The sequence below is a fragment of the Sturnus vulgaris genome, chromosome 3 (assembly GCF_052056855.1).
Source record: "Sturnus vulgaris isolate bStuVul1 chromosome 3, bStuVul1.hap1, whole genome shotgun sequence".
Taxonomy (NCBI): domain Eukaryota; kingdom Metazoa; phylum Chordata; class Aves; order Passeriformes; family Sturnidae; genus Sturnus; species Sturnus vulgaris.
In genome coordinates, this window is record NC_142245.1 from 104506077 (window position 1) to 104523299 (window position 17223).

Here is a 17223-nt window from a genome sequence, read left to right on the forward strand (position 1 = left end):
TACTTTTTTGATACTCACACAAATGAATATTAAAGCTGGTTTATAAGTGAGAAGAAAGTCAAGACTGTTATTCATGTTTGCTGATAGATGTACCTCAAGTGGCTGAGTTATGATAGCTGCCTTCCCTTCCACTCTCCACAAAGAGTAACTGTCCTGTGTGACTGAACAGAGCAGGAATTTGGTCCCAAACTACCACAATTCACAGCACACTCTACAGCCCAAACTGGTGATAACCTCTGAATATGAGAGTCTCATATTCACAATTTGAATGTGCTGTGCTCAGCACTCCATGCTTCACTCACACTTGTCTCTTGGAGACAGTGAAACCAGTTGCAAGGACCTTCCATGGCTTTCACACAACCAGCTGCATGCACAAACACACTACTGTTTGAATTTTGAAAACTCAGGATAAAAGGTTTTATTTCATGTACAATTCTTACTGTAAGAGTCAGAGAAAATTAATTAAAAGTCTATTTATCATATCCATGCAAATATATTCATGGGTAATTTAACAAAAACCCCACCTTCCTGTGATTTAGATGTGTAACTATCACATATACGAGTCATCTCCATAGGAATAGGAGTCGTGCACAAAAGTGAAGCTGAGCAGAAGTTATTTCATCTAAGTGTTGTCAGGAGAAGTTGGACTTGGGCTCTTGATTGTCCAAGTACCCTTACTGTCAGCTGTGAAGTGGGGAGAAGCAAATCCTACCAGACAAAGAAACTGTTCAAAAACAGGCATCTGATGAAAATAGGATGAATGAAAATCAGGACATCTCTAACTTGACAGTATCTCCATCTAGCCAAGTTGACCAGTTGAGTCTATACAACTGTCTTCTAGATTCTTAAAGTAAAAAAGAAAAAAATGTGTCTTTTTAAATACTTTCACTGAAGCTAAAAATATAAGTGATGCTTTGAGGGTAACTGGACGATTATACATTACCATATTGAACAAAAAATTCCAGGAAATGTTCCTAGAGATGAACCTTTGAGCATACACACCATGGGATGGTTATTTTTCATTCCTGGCATGGTTTTGGCCTTTGCCAGCATTTTCCCAGATGATTTCCAAACACCAAGTCAGTACCAGAAATTGACAGGAAGCAGTACCAAAAAGTAGTTTGGATGTCGACATCCTGTTGTGAAAGATAAAAAGCATTCAAGAGTAGTGATGCAAACTGTGATATTCCAGCTGGCCTCATTGCCGAGGGGTTGCCCAAGGTACATCTAAATTAGTGATAGCTTTAGAGCAACTGAGGGGAAGCACTGAGAAGCACTAGGACTGCCTATAAATGGACACACACTGGAGTATTACATCCAGCTCTTGTTTCCTTGTTTCTCAAAAGAGGTGAAACATTGGCTGGGATGTGGAGGAGAGCCACAGAAATTATTGGAAACCTTGGAAAAGGGCCTTGCAATAAGAGAATAAAGGGGTTCAATCTGTTGAATTCAATAAAAACATCCAGCAATGATTTCAGTGATTACAGTGCGCAAGTATCAGCACAGGGAGAAAATACTGAGCTGTAAGAGCAGCACTCTCATCTCACACAGAAAGGCATAATGAGAGGTGATGGCTGGAAGTGAAAGCCAGACAAATTCAGGCAAAACTCAAACCACACATTTTTAAGAGGGTGGGCTGCACTTCCAAAGGAAGCGATGGATTCTCTCAACTACTGATGGCTTTAGATCTTGACTGGACACTGTTCTAGCAGATAAGCTTTAGCCAAACACAGATTGCTGGACTAACTGGGTTAAATTAAATGTCTTGTGTCATTCAGGAAGTCAGACTAAATAATCCAAGGGTCTTTTCTGGCTTTAAAAAATCTATGGATGTATAAAATGAAATGGCATAACTCTGACTTCTAGTCCAAGAATAACACATTTTGATAAAATAAGGTTTCCATAGTCCAGTGCTGTGATAGCGGATACAATTCCAAAAGATCAGACTATCATAATAAAATTGGAAACGAATAAAGCATGATGACATGGTGATGTTAATAATATCAATTCCCCATGTGTTTACAGGGTCAGTCCATAAAAATTGAAGCAAAGTAGGTGGAATTTTCACAGTATAAAATTATTAAGAGAAAATATGGTTCAGCTTTTTACACCAGTCTCTGAATGTCATGGATATAAATTGAAAAATCACTTTTATCTATTAACATTTGAAGGAAGAAGGGCATTTTTTGGCTATGCTTATTGCACTCCATTAAGGAGTTACAGGGCACCAGCCCAAGCACTGAAATTCAATCATCTGTGCTTTTCAATAGTTCTGGCAGTTTCTGGCACATTTTTGGCTCTGGCCGATTAATACTTTTTGAAATATCTCCTTGCATCATTCAGGAGTCAGCATGGGCCAAGGACACTCCTAGCAAGCAGTTTGGATGCACCTACACATCTTCTGGGAGAGAACAGGATATGGTAACAGGAACATTGCCCCACTATTCCTTTCAGCCTGTGATTAAGGAAACAATTTATTCTGGCAATAAATGCCCAATAATACAGATACAGTCAGTGAGTTCAGTGTCAACTGCTCTGAAGGAAAAGAGCTGAGCTCTCAATTCCTTCCCTATCTTCTACAAAAATATTTATACTATATGTATTTTAACTTCACATATGAGTTATATTGATCTATGTCTAAGGAAAATCAGCAGTTAACAAATGGTTCAACTGCAAATGGAATCACATAATTAACTATTTGAAGTGACCTATCAAGGCCAGATCCAATTAAAAGCCAGAAGTGACTAAAAATAAGGTGCACTCAATACTTTTATTTTAGAAGTTTAGACCAGAGAGTGGAATTTCAATCCCAAATAAGAAACTTATTATGCACATAGAGTTAGGCACTGTGGAAAACTCACTCAGAATATATTGAGAAGGGAGATGTTACATTATCTTGAGCATGGAAAAGGATCAGAATAACCACCTCTCCTTAGAATTTAAACACAAGACATAAGGGAAGGCTTGTCTTTACTCACAGCTTGGCATTTGCTTCTCCAGGCATAATTCTCTGGTTATTTTACTTCCAGATATAGCCATTAAAGCTCTTTCTTTTGTATTACAGCAAGAGGAAGCAGACTAATATTAATATAATTATGAAGTAGCTAGATTTGTTGCTTGATTAATGGGAATATCCTGATGTGGAGACAATTTTGGCTCAGGTTAAGAGCGTGAAAATTCCTTAACCACAAAACTACTGGTTACATCATACAGCTGTCCTGCTAAAAAAGAAAAAAAAGCTTTATTTCCCAGTAGAAATAGAAGAGGCTAAGAAGGGACCTTACAGGAGAAAATACAATTACCATCAGGGCAAGGATACCAACCTAGGGCTGGATGCTCAGTACTCTCGTCCCATCTGAGCTATGTCTAAGTGCTGAATTAAATGGGCTAAAGACCAAGTAGATCTGGAGTGAATAAAACCATGATGAGAATGAAAAGGAAACATCAAACTCAAGGAAAATGCTCAATATAGGTAAAGGCACAATGAATTTGGCACATCCCTTTCCATAATGCTGTTCTAATTTTAAACAACCTATTGTACTGTGCTGTTGATAGCCTTGTGTGAGCCATGTAGGGTTCAGCCAACTCAGCTGCATGATCAGTAAAGAGACAATGCTACCACACACAGGGTTATTTGGATTAGTGAATACCATACGCAAGTAAATCATCTGCCAGATGGCATCGGAAGAAAGCTGCAACTCTCTCACTTTCATTTCCACAGCAGCAAACAATGTTCCGTGTTTAAAATAAACTCTTCCAGATGAGTAAAAGATAAACTTTGTGGCGCTTTTTTCTCGGTCTTCTCTTTGACTTCAGCTTTTTTCCTAAAATAAAAATTAACAAAAAACCAGAAAAAACCCTCATCTACTCTGATTGAGTTACATTAATGAAAAATCCCAGTTTAGACCACCGCAGTACAAAGCTGTCCCTCTAGGCAGCATCAAAATTCCATGCTATTTACTGAACAAAAGACAAAAATGAAATACAATATTTTCATTCATCAGCTTCTGTCAACAGAACCCCTAAAAATGAACACCTACCACATTAGGCCATTTCCTGTCATTTTATGGGTTTTCCACAGTGAAGAACTGTGCCGCTTTCTTGAAACACAGATTTTCATATTTTATACAGTTTTAACCCTTTTAAACCCTTTTTAAAAAAAGTAGCAAGTATCCAGAATCAAACAAACAGAACCCCCCACCAAAACCCAAATGCAGAAACAACATAACTTTAATAAAAGTTTTTAAATTATTCTTTTTGAGTTTTCAAGTTGCCTCTTTTGCCACTACAGATGAGCTTGCTATCTCCTAGTTTGTTCTACTGGCCCAAGACCCCAGTCTTATCTATGCTAGAACAATTATTTCATAATACATCTTGCTATATAAAATAAGATTTTTTTTTAGATTTTCCACTTACAGCAAAATTTTCTGGACAAAAAAACCTCCATAAAGCAATCTTAGGGTTTTTTCCCATATCTGTGATGATTCTTTTGAGACACATCTAGGACTCTGAAGATTGTGAGGAGGGCAGACTGAAGGAAAATGAAGCTCTAGTCTCCTCCCAAGTATTTTCAAAGCCAGGTGAGGTGTCAGCTAGAACTATCAATAATTTTTACTGGACCTGTAGGATCTCAGCCCTTCAGAGTAACAAATGGATTGGTTGTACTGAAGGAATTTTCAATTTTTTATGCTTTACTCATGGGATGCACCTACAGTGTTGCATATAGAGGCCTTCAGGGAAGTCTGAAGCCTAAAATACCTATCCATGTACACTGGAGAAGGCATTTCTGCATAAAATGCTACCAAAACCACTTGTTGCAGTGCATCTTGGATCTGATCCTCCAGGTGTGTCACTTGTTGTTCTGCAGGTGCCGTTCATGACCCCTTTCTTGAAGCATTTCTTGTGTCCAGGGCAGATGGCATTTGGAGAGGGGATGGTCCTGCTGTGACTTAGGAGGACCCAGGACACTGACCTACTGCTGAGGAAGGCTACAACAGGACTTAGATAAACTTAGGTAACATCAGTCATTCATCAGATACAGTCTAGGTGGCAAACTGGAAGACATCCAGCAACTGCAACGATGGGCTGACATTTCTTTGGGGAAAAAACACATTTCTGGAGAACGTAGCAGGATATTTAATATATGCATAGCACTGCTACTGCCACCACCACCCCAATCCCATAATTTCACAATTTGTGAAGTATTTCTTTTAAAATGCCATACATACACAGAAATGCATTAAGCCTCATTCATCCAGCTTTAAAGAATTATCATCCAATTGGCTGCAAGGGTCCTGCTGCCCAAACCTAAAGCTGGGAGACCAAGATCAGCAAAAATATTTAGATGTCTGCTTTTAGTGGGTTCATGATTCCAGATTGCTTGTTTTGCCCAAGAAGCAGACAGCAAGAAATCTCAGCACCTTGATAAAGTGATTCAAGCATGTGATGGCCTCTTGAATCTCTCATGGCAAATAAGCTATTGATATTTTCTTTAATCATATTAACTTGCACATTACCTGAAGTGATCATTCTTAAATGTGGAAAGAAAGGGCTCTAAACCTTATTTGGTGGTCATTGTGCCAGGCTTCCCCCAAAAATGGCGATTAGAAAAGCATTCCTTTCTCCATGTTACACAGGACATTTGGAATTAATTAATCTTTCTAATTAATTTCTCTGATCTGAATCCAGTTACGACAGGTGTGAGGCTGCTAGTGGTAGCTAAAGCTGTAAGTAAAAAGTCTGAAGGGAGCTTGTCATTTTCTGTTATGAGAAATAGCAGCACCATTCTGGGACAGATCAAAAATAATAATTCAACTGTGGAGGCCTCCTGGATAATTTTGCAAGTCAATTACTCTCTAAATGATTAGTTTGGAAAAAGTTATGTGCAAAAGGGAACAGGCCTTCCATTTAAAGTTATTTGTATGACTCTTGCAAGCTGTTTATTTTGTTTATAGCCTTAGGTGAAAAGAAGTTAAGTCTGTTTGAAGTGGGAATTATCCACATTTTTCAGCAAAAGCATAATCATGCCACACATTCACAGGGCTCAGGCTTTGGAGCCTGTGAATCATTCACTTAGTAGCAAGCTTAGGCAAACCAGGCAACTGCTGAAAAGAGGAGAGTTTAAATACTTCTGGTTTCATTGCATCATGGAAAAACTGATCATTTATCTCATCAAGATGGGGAATTTTTACTGGAGAACCCCCACTGGGTTTATAAGCTTGCCTGCTGTGTTGACTGGAGTAACTGAAAGAGCAGAGCTGTCCCTTTGCCTGGGGATAGATGTTGGCTTTTGTGGCAAGGTAAGGAAGGTAAATTGGTGACAGATTTAGAGTGCTTTCTAAAAAGTAAGTAACTCTCCCTTGGCTTAAACAGATGGGGCATATAAAACAAATACATGCAACTTCAATTTAGGATGCTTGCAGAAACCTCAGCTAAAATACCTACATGTGTGCAGGGAGAGCTGGCTGATAGCAAGGCCTGTAACTTAGAATCAAAATAAAGAAATTAAAAAAGAAAAAAATTCTTTCTTAAAATCTTGGTCTGTCCATGATGGAAGTAGGGAAGTTGGTAATTAAAGGTACTTTCAAAAGCACCACAGCTAAAGGTGAATAAATTATAGTGAAGTAGTTACAAAGTGCTCTCCCTTAAGATACTTGAAGCCTGTTTCTCTTGACCATTACACAGATGTTTCCTCCCCTCAGCTCTGTGTGTTCTCCAGCTGCAAAAGCAGACGTAGACCTGGAAGAGGCTTTAAGCAGTTGAGCTCAACACTGAGCCCAAGCCCAGCTGCTCTGTCCCCAGCCCAATGCCTCACCATGTACCAGAGCAGCACAGTGGCAGGTCCTGTGCTAACAACCCACTCTCCTGGATATTCCTGTCTGTCTTTTAAACTGAGAGATTAAACTGCACCTACACATGTCTGCACACACACAGAGACACACACACCACCCCTCAATATGCCAATTCTAAAACAAGCCTTTTGGAATGCAGTTAATGTGCAATGGTGTTGCCATATAAAATGTGACCACTGAGAAATGAGGCCACTTGGAAACATTGCTGACACTGGCCAAAAGCTTCACTGGGGAATGTCTGCAAATAGTCTAAGTCATGCCGTGCTGTGGCGCTTCCCCTCCCAGCTACAGCAGGTAAGATGCAGTTTCCCTGGGAAAAGCAAAAGGCCAGGGAATACGTTCTCAGGAGTCACTGTGCCCTAGACACATCCCAGCCTGTTTTCAAATCCCTGGAGCACAGGCATGGAGTGCTGGCCCAACACTGCTCGTGGACTCAAAATCCAGTACTCAAATTCTAACCATTTACCTAACAAAGCTAAAGGTACATTCTGTGTTAGAAAAAGCCTCTTAACAGTCACGTTCATCAGAAACTTCAGCAAGATCTTAAATGCAGCTGTGGCTTTCTTAACCGTATCTGTGTATTTGCAGGTGATTAGATATTTGTACTCCCTTATCTGCAATTGCCAGCATATCTGTAATTGTCAACTTGCCAGCAATGTTGTCAGTGTCTGTACCTGTCAATGAAAGCTGCATTTCCATGGGCTTTGCCTGATATCCCTTGTTACTGCCTTCTTCTTTCACCCTTATTTTAAAAATTTTAATTCTGCACAGGAAGTGAGTTTAATTTAAGGATAGAAGTGCTCAAATGGTGGTGATGGTGAAAGAAGGCAACTGGAATGCAACATTTTCAGCTGCATGCTCTCGATACAAATTGGTTATACAACAGTAATACAGAGAGCTTGCTCATCATTCTGGAGGCACTGCTACACTGGGGGTGAGTCTGAAGGTGCTGATCTTCTCTTAGTGTATGACCAGCTCCAAGAGGAGACATTCAGCCCACACACAGTCCTCTAATCATCCACATACACCTGAGTTTACTGGGCTCAAGAAAAGGAGAGGAGAGGAGAGGAGAGGAGAGGAGAGGAGAGGAGAGGAGAGGAGAGGAGAGGAGAGGAGAGGAGAGGAGAGGAGAGGAGAGGAGAGGAGAGGAGAGGAGAGGAGAGGAGAGGAGAGGAGAGGAGAGGAGAGGAGAGGAGAGGAGAGGAGAGGAGAGGAGAGGAGAGGACTTTCTTAGCCAGAATGTTTGGTTCTAACCTAGACCTAGACTGAATCAGCATTACTGTTTGTTGAAATAAGGACTCTTTAGTTTTGCACTTAGCTTTTGTAGATCTGTTGACCTGTGAGGTCTCTAGCTCCTGGATGCTACTAGAATAACAAAGGCATCACATAAAGAAACATTCAGAGCAGCCTCAAGGGAATAATCAAAGCTTTCTAGCCCAGAGCATGACATTCAACCTTGAAAGTGACAAATTTAACTTATTTCAGAAAAAAAAGCCTACCTTTCCATAAGTCCCCAATAATCCATCCTTTCAAATTGTTTTCAGGTAATATTCATCCCTTAATACTCCATTAAGGGTCCATTAAGGATTAGTCTACTCTGGAATGAGGCTGTAATTTAGTTATGATTACAGGAATGCAATCCCTTTCTGACAATGGTTCTTATTTCAACATTTCAAAAGAACAAAAACAAGTAGATGGTAGATGTACGAAGTATGGTCTGTTCCACACAACCAAACTTCCTATTCTGCATCTCCTATTTCAGTAGGAATCCACCTTTGCTCTTTTGAAGGCAAGATCACATTCTGTGTTCATTCAATCTGAAAATTACATATATCTCTGCCCTTCAGGCATTTTCAGTGCAGTTCTTTACTGCAGTATTTTGAGGCTAATCATCCTCTCCATTGTCCACGTTTGCATCGAAAGCTTTCCTTGCTAGAGGTGTACACACATTTCATGCAGTAGTGTTTCTTTAGAATTGCTACAGTCGTATTGAAACACAACCCCAAGTTTGCATCAGTTTCTCTGTAACTCTTCATTCTTCAGCTACCTGCTAAAGGTGCTGCTTGCAGCTATTTACAAGTGTTTAAAATTAAAACCTGAAATGCATCACTGAAGATCAAAGCAGGACTTAAGTGTGTAGCATGACTCCCTTTGCATCATATAGAGAACTTTTCTCAACACTCACATTGTGCTTTGACAACACATACACTTTTACACCTTGTCTTACAGTAAGTAGTGCAAAGTACAACCTGTTACATGGTTTTACAAACCTGCTCTGCTTTGCAGCTTGCATTCTGATTTTCTGGAATGCTGCTTTCTGTCCCACCCAAGTCACTTGCCCAGTATAGACTCTTGCTGGGAAGGCAAGATCAAGTCTACTCAAGTGTAAAAGCTGAAGTATACTGAGAGTCTGAGTTCACAATCAGAGAAAGAATTTTAAAAATTTAGTAGGTCACCACCTGAAGTGCAGAACTGATGTATTTATAACTAAGGAACTATTGAAAACATAATTTCTTATTGATTCTCCTTCCTTTGAGTAATAGTAACATAGATCACTCTAAACCACTCTTCCATATTTATACTATATATTGTAACTACAAAAACTTTTAAATAGTGTAGACCAAAACAAAAGGGCATAAATATTAATATGAAATAATAAGTTATAGGAATTTAAAAAATAATCACAGACTCACACAACACTCATGCATTTCATTGGAGCCCATTTTATTTCTACCAGCCCCACACCACAGGCTCCCTAAACCAACACATGGGTTCATCTTCTGCTTTGAAATAAGGCTACTGTATTAAGGCTGCTAGTTTCTGATACATCTCCCACAATAAAAGAATGCATGCTATGCGTTCTTTTTAAAAGATTTTATTAAAGAATATTCAGTCAGCTGTATGAGACATTTATGGAACCTCATTACTGAGTTAAAGTGCCATCAGTCAAGCCAAACACACTGAGCTTATTCTTTTCGGTCTAATTTGCATGAGGTCTTACATTGTTCATGCCATGCAAAGCCCTACCAAGACCATTATACATTTTGCAACTACCCTTTTAATGAAACCCAAGGTTTCAAGAAACAGTAGGTTCAGAACACATGTAAATAAAAATACAACTTGCACAACCAAGTGTACTTACACACTGAACAGCAGCAACATCACTAAAAAAAGCTGACTTTGTGCTTCACAGCAAAACTGCTCACGGCTCAACGATTTTGTTCACTGAACCATGGGGCTGACAAGCCTTTCAAAGGCACTCAGAGACCTCAACAATTACAGTGCAAGATATCAGAAAACTATTTATTCCATTTTTCATTGTAATGGCTCAAAAAAAGATGACTATTATTAAGACTTATTTTCAAATTTTTTACAGAAGTGTTTCACCATCAGTACCCTGCATTGTCCAGCCAGACTACAAATAATGACAAATATGCATATATATTGCAAAACACATTTCTGCTTAATTTTTTTTGTAAAATACAAGTTTCTAAGCAGATTTAACCAGAAGTTATATTCACACCCACAAATTTTATTTCAGATTTTTTCTGAATGCCTGTGCCTATTTGAAGATTGTCTTTCATCTCAAAACAGAGTTCCAACATAAATCACTCTCTTGTTTCATACTTACTGAGCAAAATTTTGTATTCCCACAGCATTTAAAGTGAGAATTTCACTGTTGCCAAAATGAACTGCATAGCTATCTGCATTCTTTTTTGCAGACACTCCCTGGCATTTACTTCAGTAAGCCAACCATCACTTCACTGATATCCCACAATTTTCTTGCAACCAAGTCATCCATGGCTTTGGGCAGAAGTTCTTCCTCTTTGCAGTCTCCAAAATACTTTCCTGACACGCCTTCAACATCAGGAGAAGAGGCCAAATAAATTGATGTCTGGGCTCCTTCCAGAGGCGTTTTGAAGAAAGCCCAGGACACCAAGTTGAATAGAGGCTTGGCCAGCAAAGGAATATTCACGTGTCTGCCTAGATTTGTTCTGACAATCCCAGGATGAAGTGAGTTGACAGTGACTCCTGTCCCCTCCAACCGACGGGCCAGCTCCCTGGCAAATAATATGTTAGCCAGTTTACTTCGGCTGTAACAAAAGCTTTTATTGTAGCTTATTTCACTGTTCAAGTCTTCAAAGTTAATCTCTCCATATTTGTAAAGCTTTGAGGACACTACAACAATCCTGCTTGGGGCAGAATTTTTGAGGAGTCCCAGAAGAAGGTTGGTGAGCAAGAAGTGGCCCAAGTGGTTTACACCAAATTGCATCTCAAAACCATCCTCCGTCTTCATGTATGGACACTGGAATATACCTGCATTATTTATCAGAACATCCAACCTTGACTCTTCCTTTAAAGAGGAAAGAAAAAAAAATGCAGTTTTAGAACTCACATGTATAATATTATTATGCTTCAATTTCTCATTGAGCATTGTTAAAAAAGAAATAATTTCATTTCTAGTTTTCTGAATTGTAACTTTCTGTCATTCTCATAAAGCATTGCTAGAAAAAAAAACTCTTTAAGTTGAACTGCCACTAAACTGTGCACTTGACCCCAGTTGGATGCAAGTATCTAAGAGTAGGTCTGTCTCAACTTCTAATGCAAGCATAGAACACAAAGAACAAAGAACACAAAAAACATCCACTTCTCCAAGAGAAAACTTTCTACAGCAATTCAGTGATAAATTACCTTTGTCATGCGTTTTTTTTCCTTTTTAAAAAGCAACCTGTCTTTTGCACCGCAAGAGGACCCATTAATTTACAGCAAATTTCTGCTATAGCAGAGGGATCTAGTGTGCAAGAGGCACGCAAGTACACTAGGTTTTAGCACAAGGAATTAACATCAGAGCTCAAGAGGAACTATTACACTACAGGTGGATCATCTCACTGGGATGATATGAAAAACTCTGACAAATAATATTTTCATGATTTTAAACTTGTCTTACTTTAAAACCAGTACGCATCACTCTGCTGCTGGGTGAGAACTATGGAGCAGGATTCACAGAAAAGTAACACCCACGTTTCACATAATTTGAATCCAACAGGCCTACTCAGGAACTAGGGAACAGAGGCTCTACGAGGTGCTCAGCACATGAGATTTGATGGATCAGTATTCTGGTTCAGTTTAGCAAAAATCAGACACAAGGATGTATGTACATTCTCCAGAATCAGAAAATATAAGTAATAAACAGAAAGATGGCATTGAAAATTTAGATATATTCATCATGCACTTCATGCTCCAGAATCCACTCAGAAATTAAGAGCGCTCCAATTTATCCAAAAACGTAATTTAAAAAAAAATAAATAAGTAAGCTGCATAAATAAGCTCTGAATTCAATACTCTTACCCACCTCTCACAAAAGACTGTGAAAGCACGATTTATGGTTGCATGAACCAGAGGCAAAGGTATTAATTTTTTCTAAGAGCAGTGGGAGTTTTCTTTGCTTTTAATTCTTTAAACCCAACACAGGGAATGGAAAACAAGCCGAAACAATCTAGGACCATTTTGATGATAAAAATAGAGAACCTCATAAATGAATTCGGCACCATCTTCCTTTTATTTCACTGCCATTAGAAGCAAAGATGCAAAGAGCAAACCCCAAATCTGCACTTGGCATTTAGTTAAAGGTGCTGGCATCTGATCACTCAAAACTTCAAGTACTTCAATCTCAGACTGATTTCCGTGGAACTTGTGGCTGCTCAGTGTTTCATAGACTTGAGTCCCAAAGAGCACCAAAGTCACTTCTCCTCTTCACCCAAAGGGACACAATGATAGTCACTATCACTAAATCAGGACAGGAGTGAAGAAGTACTGACTGCAGATCTGCTCAATGAAGTGATTATTCTTTCTTATTTAGAGAAAAATATCTGACTGGAGGATTTATTTTGCAAGACTTAACACTTCAAAAACCAAGATCTCCACATGTGTTATTCTGTAAAATTCCTACACATAATAACCTAGAGTGATGTGATCAAGGCCAAGCAGGCAGCTACTACAACCAAGTGCAGCAGAGTGCACAAAACACTACTTTGATGGGCAGTGCTATTCCCTGCAGGCTCTAAGCTCACTTGCACTTTCTCCATCTTCCCACAGAACCATGCAACATCTCAGTCTTTTATTTTTTTTTTCAGTGAGACTAAGGAGTGAGAGATGTAATCACTATCGGTCATGCAAAGTAAAGCTCCCACAAATAAAGCTAAGCAGTGGGAGTACACTGTCCCCTCATCCTGCCAATGTCTGCATCTCTTTTATGTCAACCTAAACACCACAGGAACTCCTAAACAAATCCCAAAATAACAGCTCCAAAAAGGACTCACAGATAGGGAAGGTAAATAACAAATTCGGATGGAAAAGTATCTCTTAAGCTTACATCCCTTGTCATTCAGATGCATTCAAGTTATAATGAAGGCATCAGCAATACTCTGAAGACAGCACACTATCTATTTCTCGCTTAAGAGCCACTCTGATACTTTGTACTATAAAAGACATAACTCTTAAACAGTATGTCTTTGTCTTTTTTTCTGGTGTGTGATTATACAAATAATTATACAAATTTTATATCCTTTCAGGTATGCAGGTTTTCCCACACAATTGAAGCAAGATTAGACCTTATCACTGGATTCATATACGTATATATATACAGACGACAAAGTGCTCCACTAGAGAACTTAAAACTTGACACTTAACTTTTAGAAAAGCAGTTTGAAAATTAATGCAATACAGACCCTGTTTTCTTCCCCTCTTACAACAGAGTCTGAACATCTTTTAAGTAGTTATCAAGCACATCTCTGAGAAGCAGAACTCACTAAGCCTGGCTTCCCACGACTTTATGTCTCATGACTTGAGTAGCTAGATGTGGTGAGATCAAAGTCCCAAAAGATGCTTTTTGTGGGAATGAAATAATGCCTCCAACAGTGCTTTCCTCTGCTCTACACATCTAGCGGCACTTCTGTCAGGCAAAGCAACTGGATGTCCCCATTCTCCTTAAACTTGGATGTCCCCATTCTCCTTAAACTCAGATTTTCAGGCAATCTGCAAAAAATTTTTATATGAAAAAATGGCTATTGACTAGATTATGCTGGTGGTGGGTGAGAGATTTACATCCTTGGGGGATGTGCAACCTAAGGATGCATTAGAAGGATGTCTGGAGCATGTCAGCAGTGCACCTGTCAACTTTTATTTTTCTGGTGGCAAAGCTGAGCTGTAACACTAGTTTAAAACAACAAAGGTTAAGCAAGTTAATTCAGAGAAAAAGAAGAAAAATCATTTATCTCACACAGAAACAGGCATTTTCTTCCCAGAACAGAAAAAATCTAGAATATTTTAAACCAAAACAGACTAAACTATCACGAAGTTCATGTCTCCAAGAGCTAATTCACGGCCAATTTGCTTATACCCTCCTCCCAAACTCTGCCGTGACCTCAGCGGCTTCCCCAGCGCCCCGAGCGCGCTGCTGGCAGCAGGAACAGCCCCGTCCAAGCCGCACAGAAATCACCACGAGCGGAGGCGGCCGCCAGCAGCGCCCAGCCCGTGCCCGCAGTGCCCTCTCCGGGCCCAGGGCAGCGCGGTGACCCGCGGGCCCGGCCGTACCTGCAGAACGCGGTGGCAGAAGGCGCGCACGGAGCGCAGCGAGGCCAGGTCCAGCTCGCGCACCACCAGCTCGCCCGCGTCGTCCGCCCGCTCGCCCACCTCGGCCCGGATCTCGCGGGCCGCCCGCTCGGCCCGCGCCCGGTCGCGGCAACCCATGATGACGCGGGCCTGCATCCGCAGCAGCTCGGCCGCTGCCGCCCGGCCCAGCCCGCTGTTGGCGCCGGTGATGATGACGGTCTTGCCCCGCATGGAGCCTCCGCGTCTGGGCCGCGCCGCGCCCCACAGCCAGCGCCAGGCGGCCACCAGCAGCCCCGCGCCCAGCGCCAGCGCCGGCAGCGCCGCGGCCATGCTGGGCCTGGCGGGGCCGCGCGGGGCCTGCTGGGGCTTGTGGTCCCGGAGCGGCTCGGGAGCCTGCGCGCTGCCCGCCTGGCCGGGCCGGGCCGGGTGCCCGCAGCACCGCGCTGACAAAACCTGACGGACCGGACCGGGCCGGGTGCCCGCAGCACAGCGCTGACAGAACCTGACGGACCGGACCGGGCCGGGCCAGGGCGTGGCTGCGACACCTGAGGGCTCGGTTGCCTTTCCTCGGGACCGCCACAGGCTGGGGAGTTGGGCGGAGAGAAACCTAATGGGGTTTAACAGGGGCGAGTGTAGAGTCCTGCACCTCTTGGGGAATAGCCCCAAGTACCAGCACAAGTTGGGGGCTGATTGGACCTCTTTAGTTGTTGGCACTGAAGCTCTTAGGCGGCCCCTCAGCTCTGCCAACTTTGTTTTGAATCCTTAACCCAAAATCTGTTTCAGCCATCGATTTCATGGCGTGTTTCCAGACGCTGTTACTAATCCCAGACCTTGATGATCCCAGCCAGGGCAGCATGAACCCATTCAGGGAGTCAAGAGTGGCCACTGTGGTTCCCCCACTCAAAATCTTTTTCACCCTAGCCATGGAAGAGTCAGTAGTAGAAATGTATAGAGAGAGAATTAAAAGGTAACTGAACTTTGATCAAAACGAATGAAAGTTAGAAAAAAAGGTGTTTAACAACAAAAAAGAACATAGTACAGTTCAGTATAAATTTAGGGATAAGATAGTGTCAAAGAGGACAGAACAACATAGATTAAGAGAAGTTGGTGATGAGAACCTAGGGGGCGGCATGCAGGGGAATAGAGTACAGGGAGACAATATTCTGTGGGGGAGACGAGAAATAAGCTTGACTTGGCTGATAAGGAGCATGTCTGTCCTGAGTCAAGACCCAGCACATTTAGGGAAATGACTAAGAAACCCAAGAGGAAACCCATGAGCCTTTAATCAGGTTTCTTGTGGCTTGTCTGGACATGTCAACCATTTGCAATAACAAGCTCCCCTTAACTGTCACATGTTGGTGCTACCTGCAGGCTGTCACATGGCTGCAGTCTGTTTTGGGGCTGACCTCAGCACATGTTACAGCAGCAGAAACAGCACATTCATCTGGAAGTGCCCTTACCCTTACCATGTCTTTTCTGATGGTATCTTGCACTTCTCAGGCACTTTAAGGGCTGTATAGGCAGCACCAAACACTCTGGATTTGTTGACAGACCTCTCCTATCTTTGTCTTCTCCACAGAGGACACTCTCTTCATTCTCAGCCCTTCACTGCATTGTGAGTAACCTCATGGTTACAACAAGGGGTGTTTTAGCCGGGCCATACCACTGCATCTGCATATGAAACATGGATTTTTACATGGTGTAAGAGCCATACTGGGGTGTTCTTCTGTATGTTGTTCTCATAGTAAATAGTGTAATGGAAGGCGTGGCAGTCATGCCCAGTCAAGGACCATGAGGAAGGAAGAGTATTTGCCAACGAGATGTCAAAATAGGAGAACCAGGGAACGCCCTGTTAGAGGAATAGATTCATTCTATAAGAAATCGTCCTGGTGGGAGCTGAAGAATCTACTGTTCATCACCTGGCCGGGAGGACTCTGGCAGTCATCTGTGATGCCCCTACTTAGAAGACTGCAGATGTGTTGGAGAGGGCTCTGCCTCGAGGGCACTGCCTGTGTTTGTTGAAGTCAGTCCAGCGTTCAGTGCAAGGAGCACTGTACTCAGGAGCTCATGGTGATCAGAAGCTGCTCATGTAGGCAGGAATGATGTTTGCATGCCGATGTTGGTCCTAGATACTCAGCATGATAACTGGAAATTATTTCTTCTGACATTGACCTGCTTCTGACCAATGATCTGCTCCACAGATTTCTGTATCCCTCTATTGCAGTCAAGGCTGTGTTTCCCAATATTGCAAGCCAGTGTGGGTTACAGGATCTGGCAGAGGAGTGTGAGGGGGTACCTGAGGATCCTCCTCAGGATGTAGGAGCCCTCTGAATCCCACATCCTCAGAACAGATCACAGTCCAAAATGCATGTTGGAAGACATGATGATGACCATCTCCAATTATTTGATCTGAAATACATTATATTTTGGCTCATCCAGATGACATGCTAGCCTGGAAATTGAAAGGGTGTCTTAAAGATGGGAAGGAACTGGGAACATGGGTTTATGATGTTGGTAACTGGTGGGAAATATCTTACACACTCTGTAAGAAAACAAACAAACAAAAATCTGAAGTCACCTTCAGAATCTTATTTCTATCATTTTTCTCCACAGGGATTTGTAGCAGTTGAAGACATTCCCATTTGTCTTACTGTCTTTCCTGTATTCTTACGTGGTGCAGGAACCTGGAAGCTAAGGGAACAAGAACTGAGTTTTTCTGACAGAGTTCTATTTCCACACAGAATTCATCTGTGTTATTATT

The 17223-nt window shown here is 41.5% G+C and overlaps 1 protein-coding gene across 1 annotated transcript; it reads right to left on the reverse strand.

Annotated features, from left to right (window-relative positions):
- Nucleotides 1-9710: 9710 nt before the first annotated feature.
- RDH14 (retinol dehydrogenase 14) lies at nt 9711-14870 on the reverse strand. The gene is made up of 2 exons (XM_014894946.2): nt 14445-14870; nt 9711-11205 (listed from the first exon to the last, which is right to left on the reverse strand). The coding sequence occupies exons 1-2, from the start codon at nt 14790-14792 to the stop codon at nt 10588-10590; spliced, it is 966 nt and encodes a 321-aa protein (XP_014750432.2). The 5' UTR covers nt 14793-14870; the 3' UTR covers nt 9711-10587.
- Nucleotides 14871-17223: the final 2353 nt, after the last annotated feature.

Coding starts and splice junctions, on each gene's coding strand:
- RDH14 (XM_014894946.2), bottom strand. CDS start 14,792: ATGGCCGCGGCGCTGCCGGCGCTGGCGCTGGGCGCGGGGCTGCTGGTG. Junction 11,206..14,444: donor TCTGCCACCGCGTTCTGCAG/GTACGGCCGGGC, acceptor TCCTCTTTAAAG/GAAGAGTCAAGGTTGGATGT.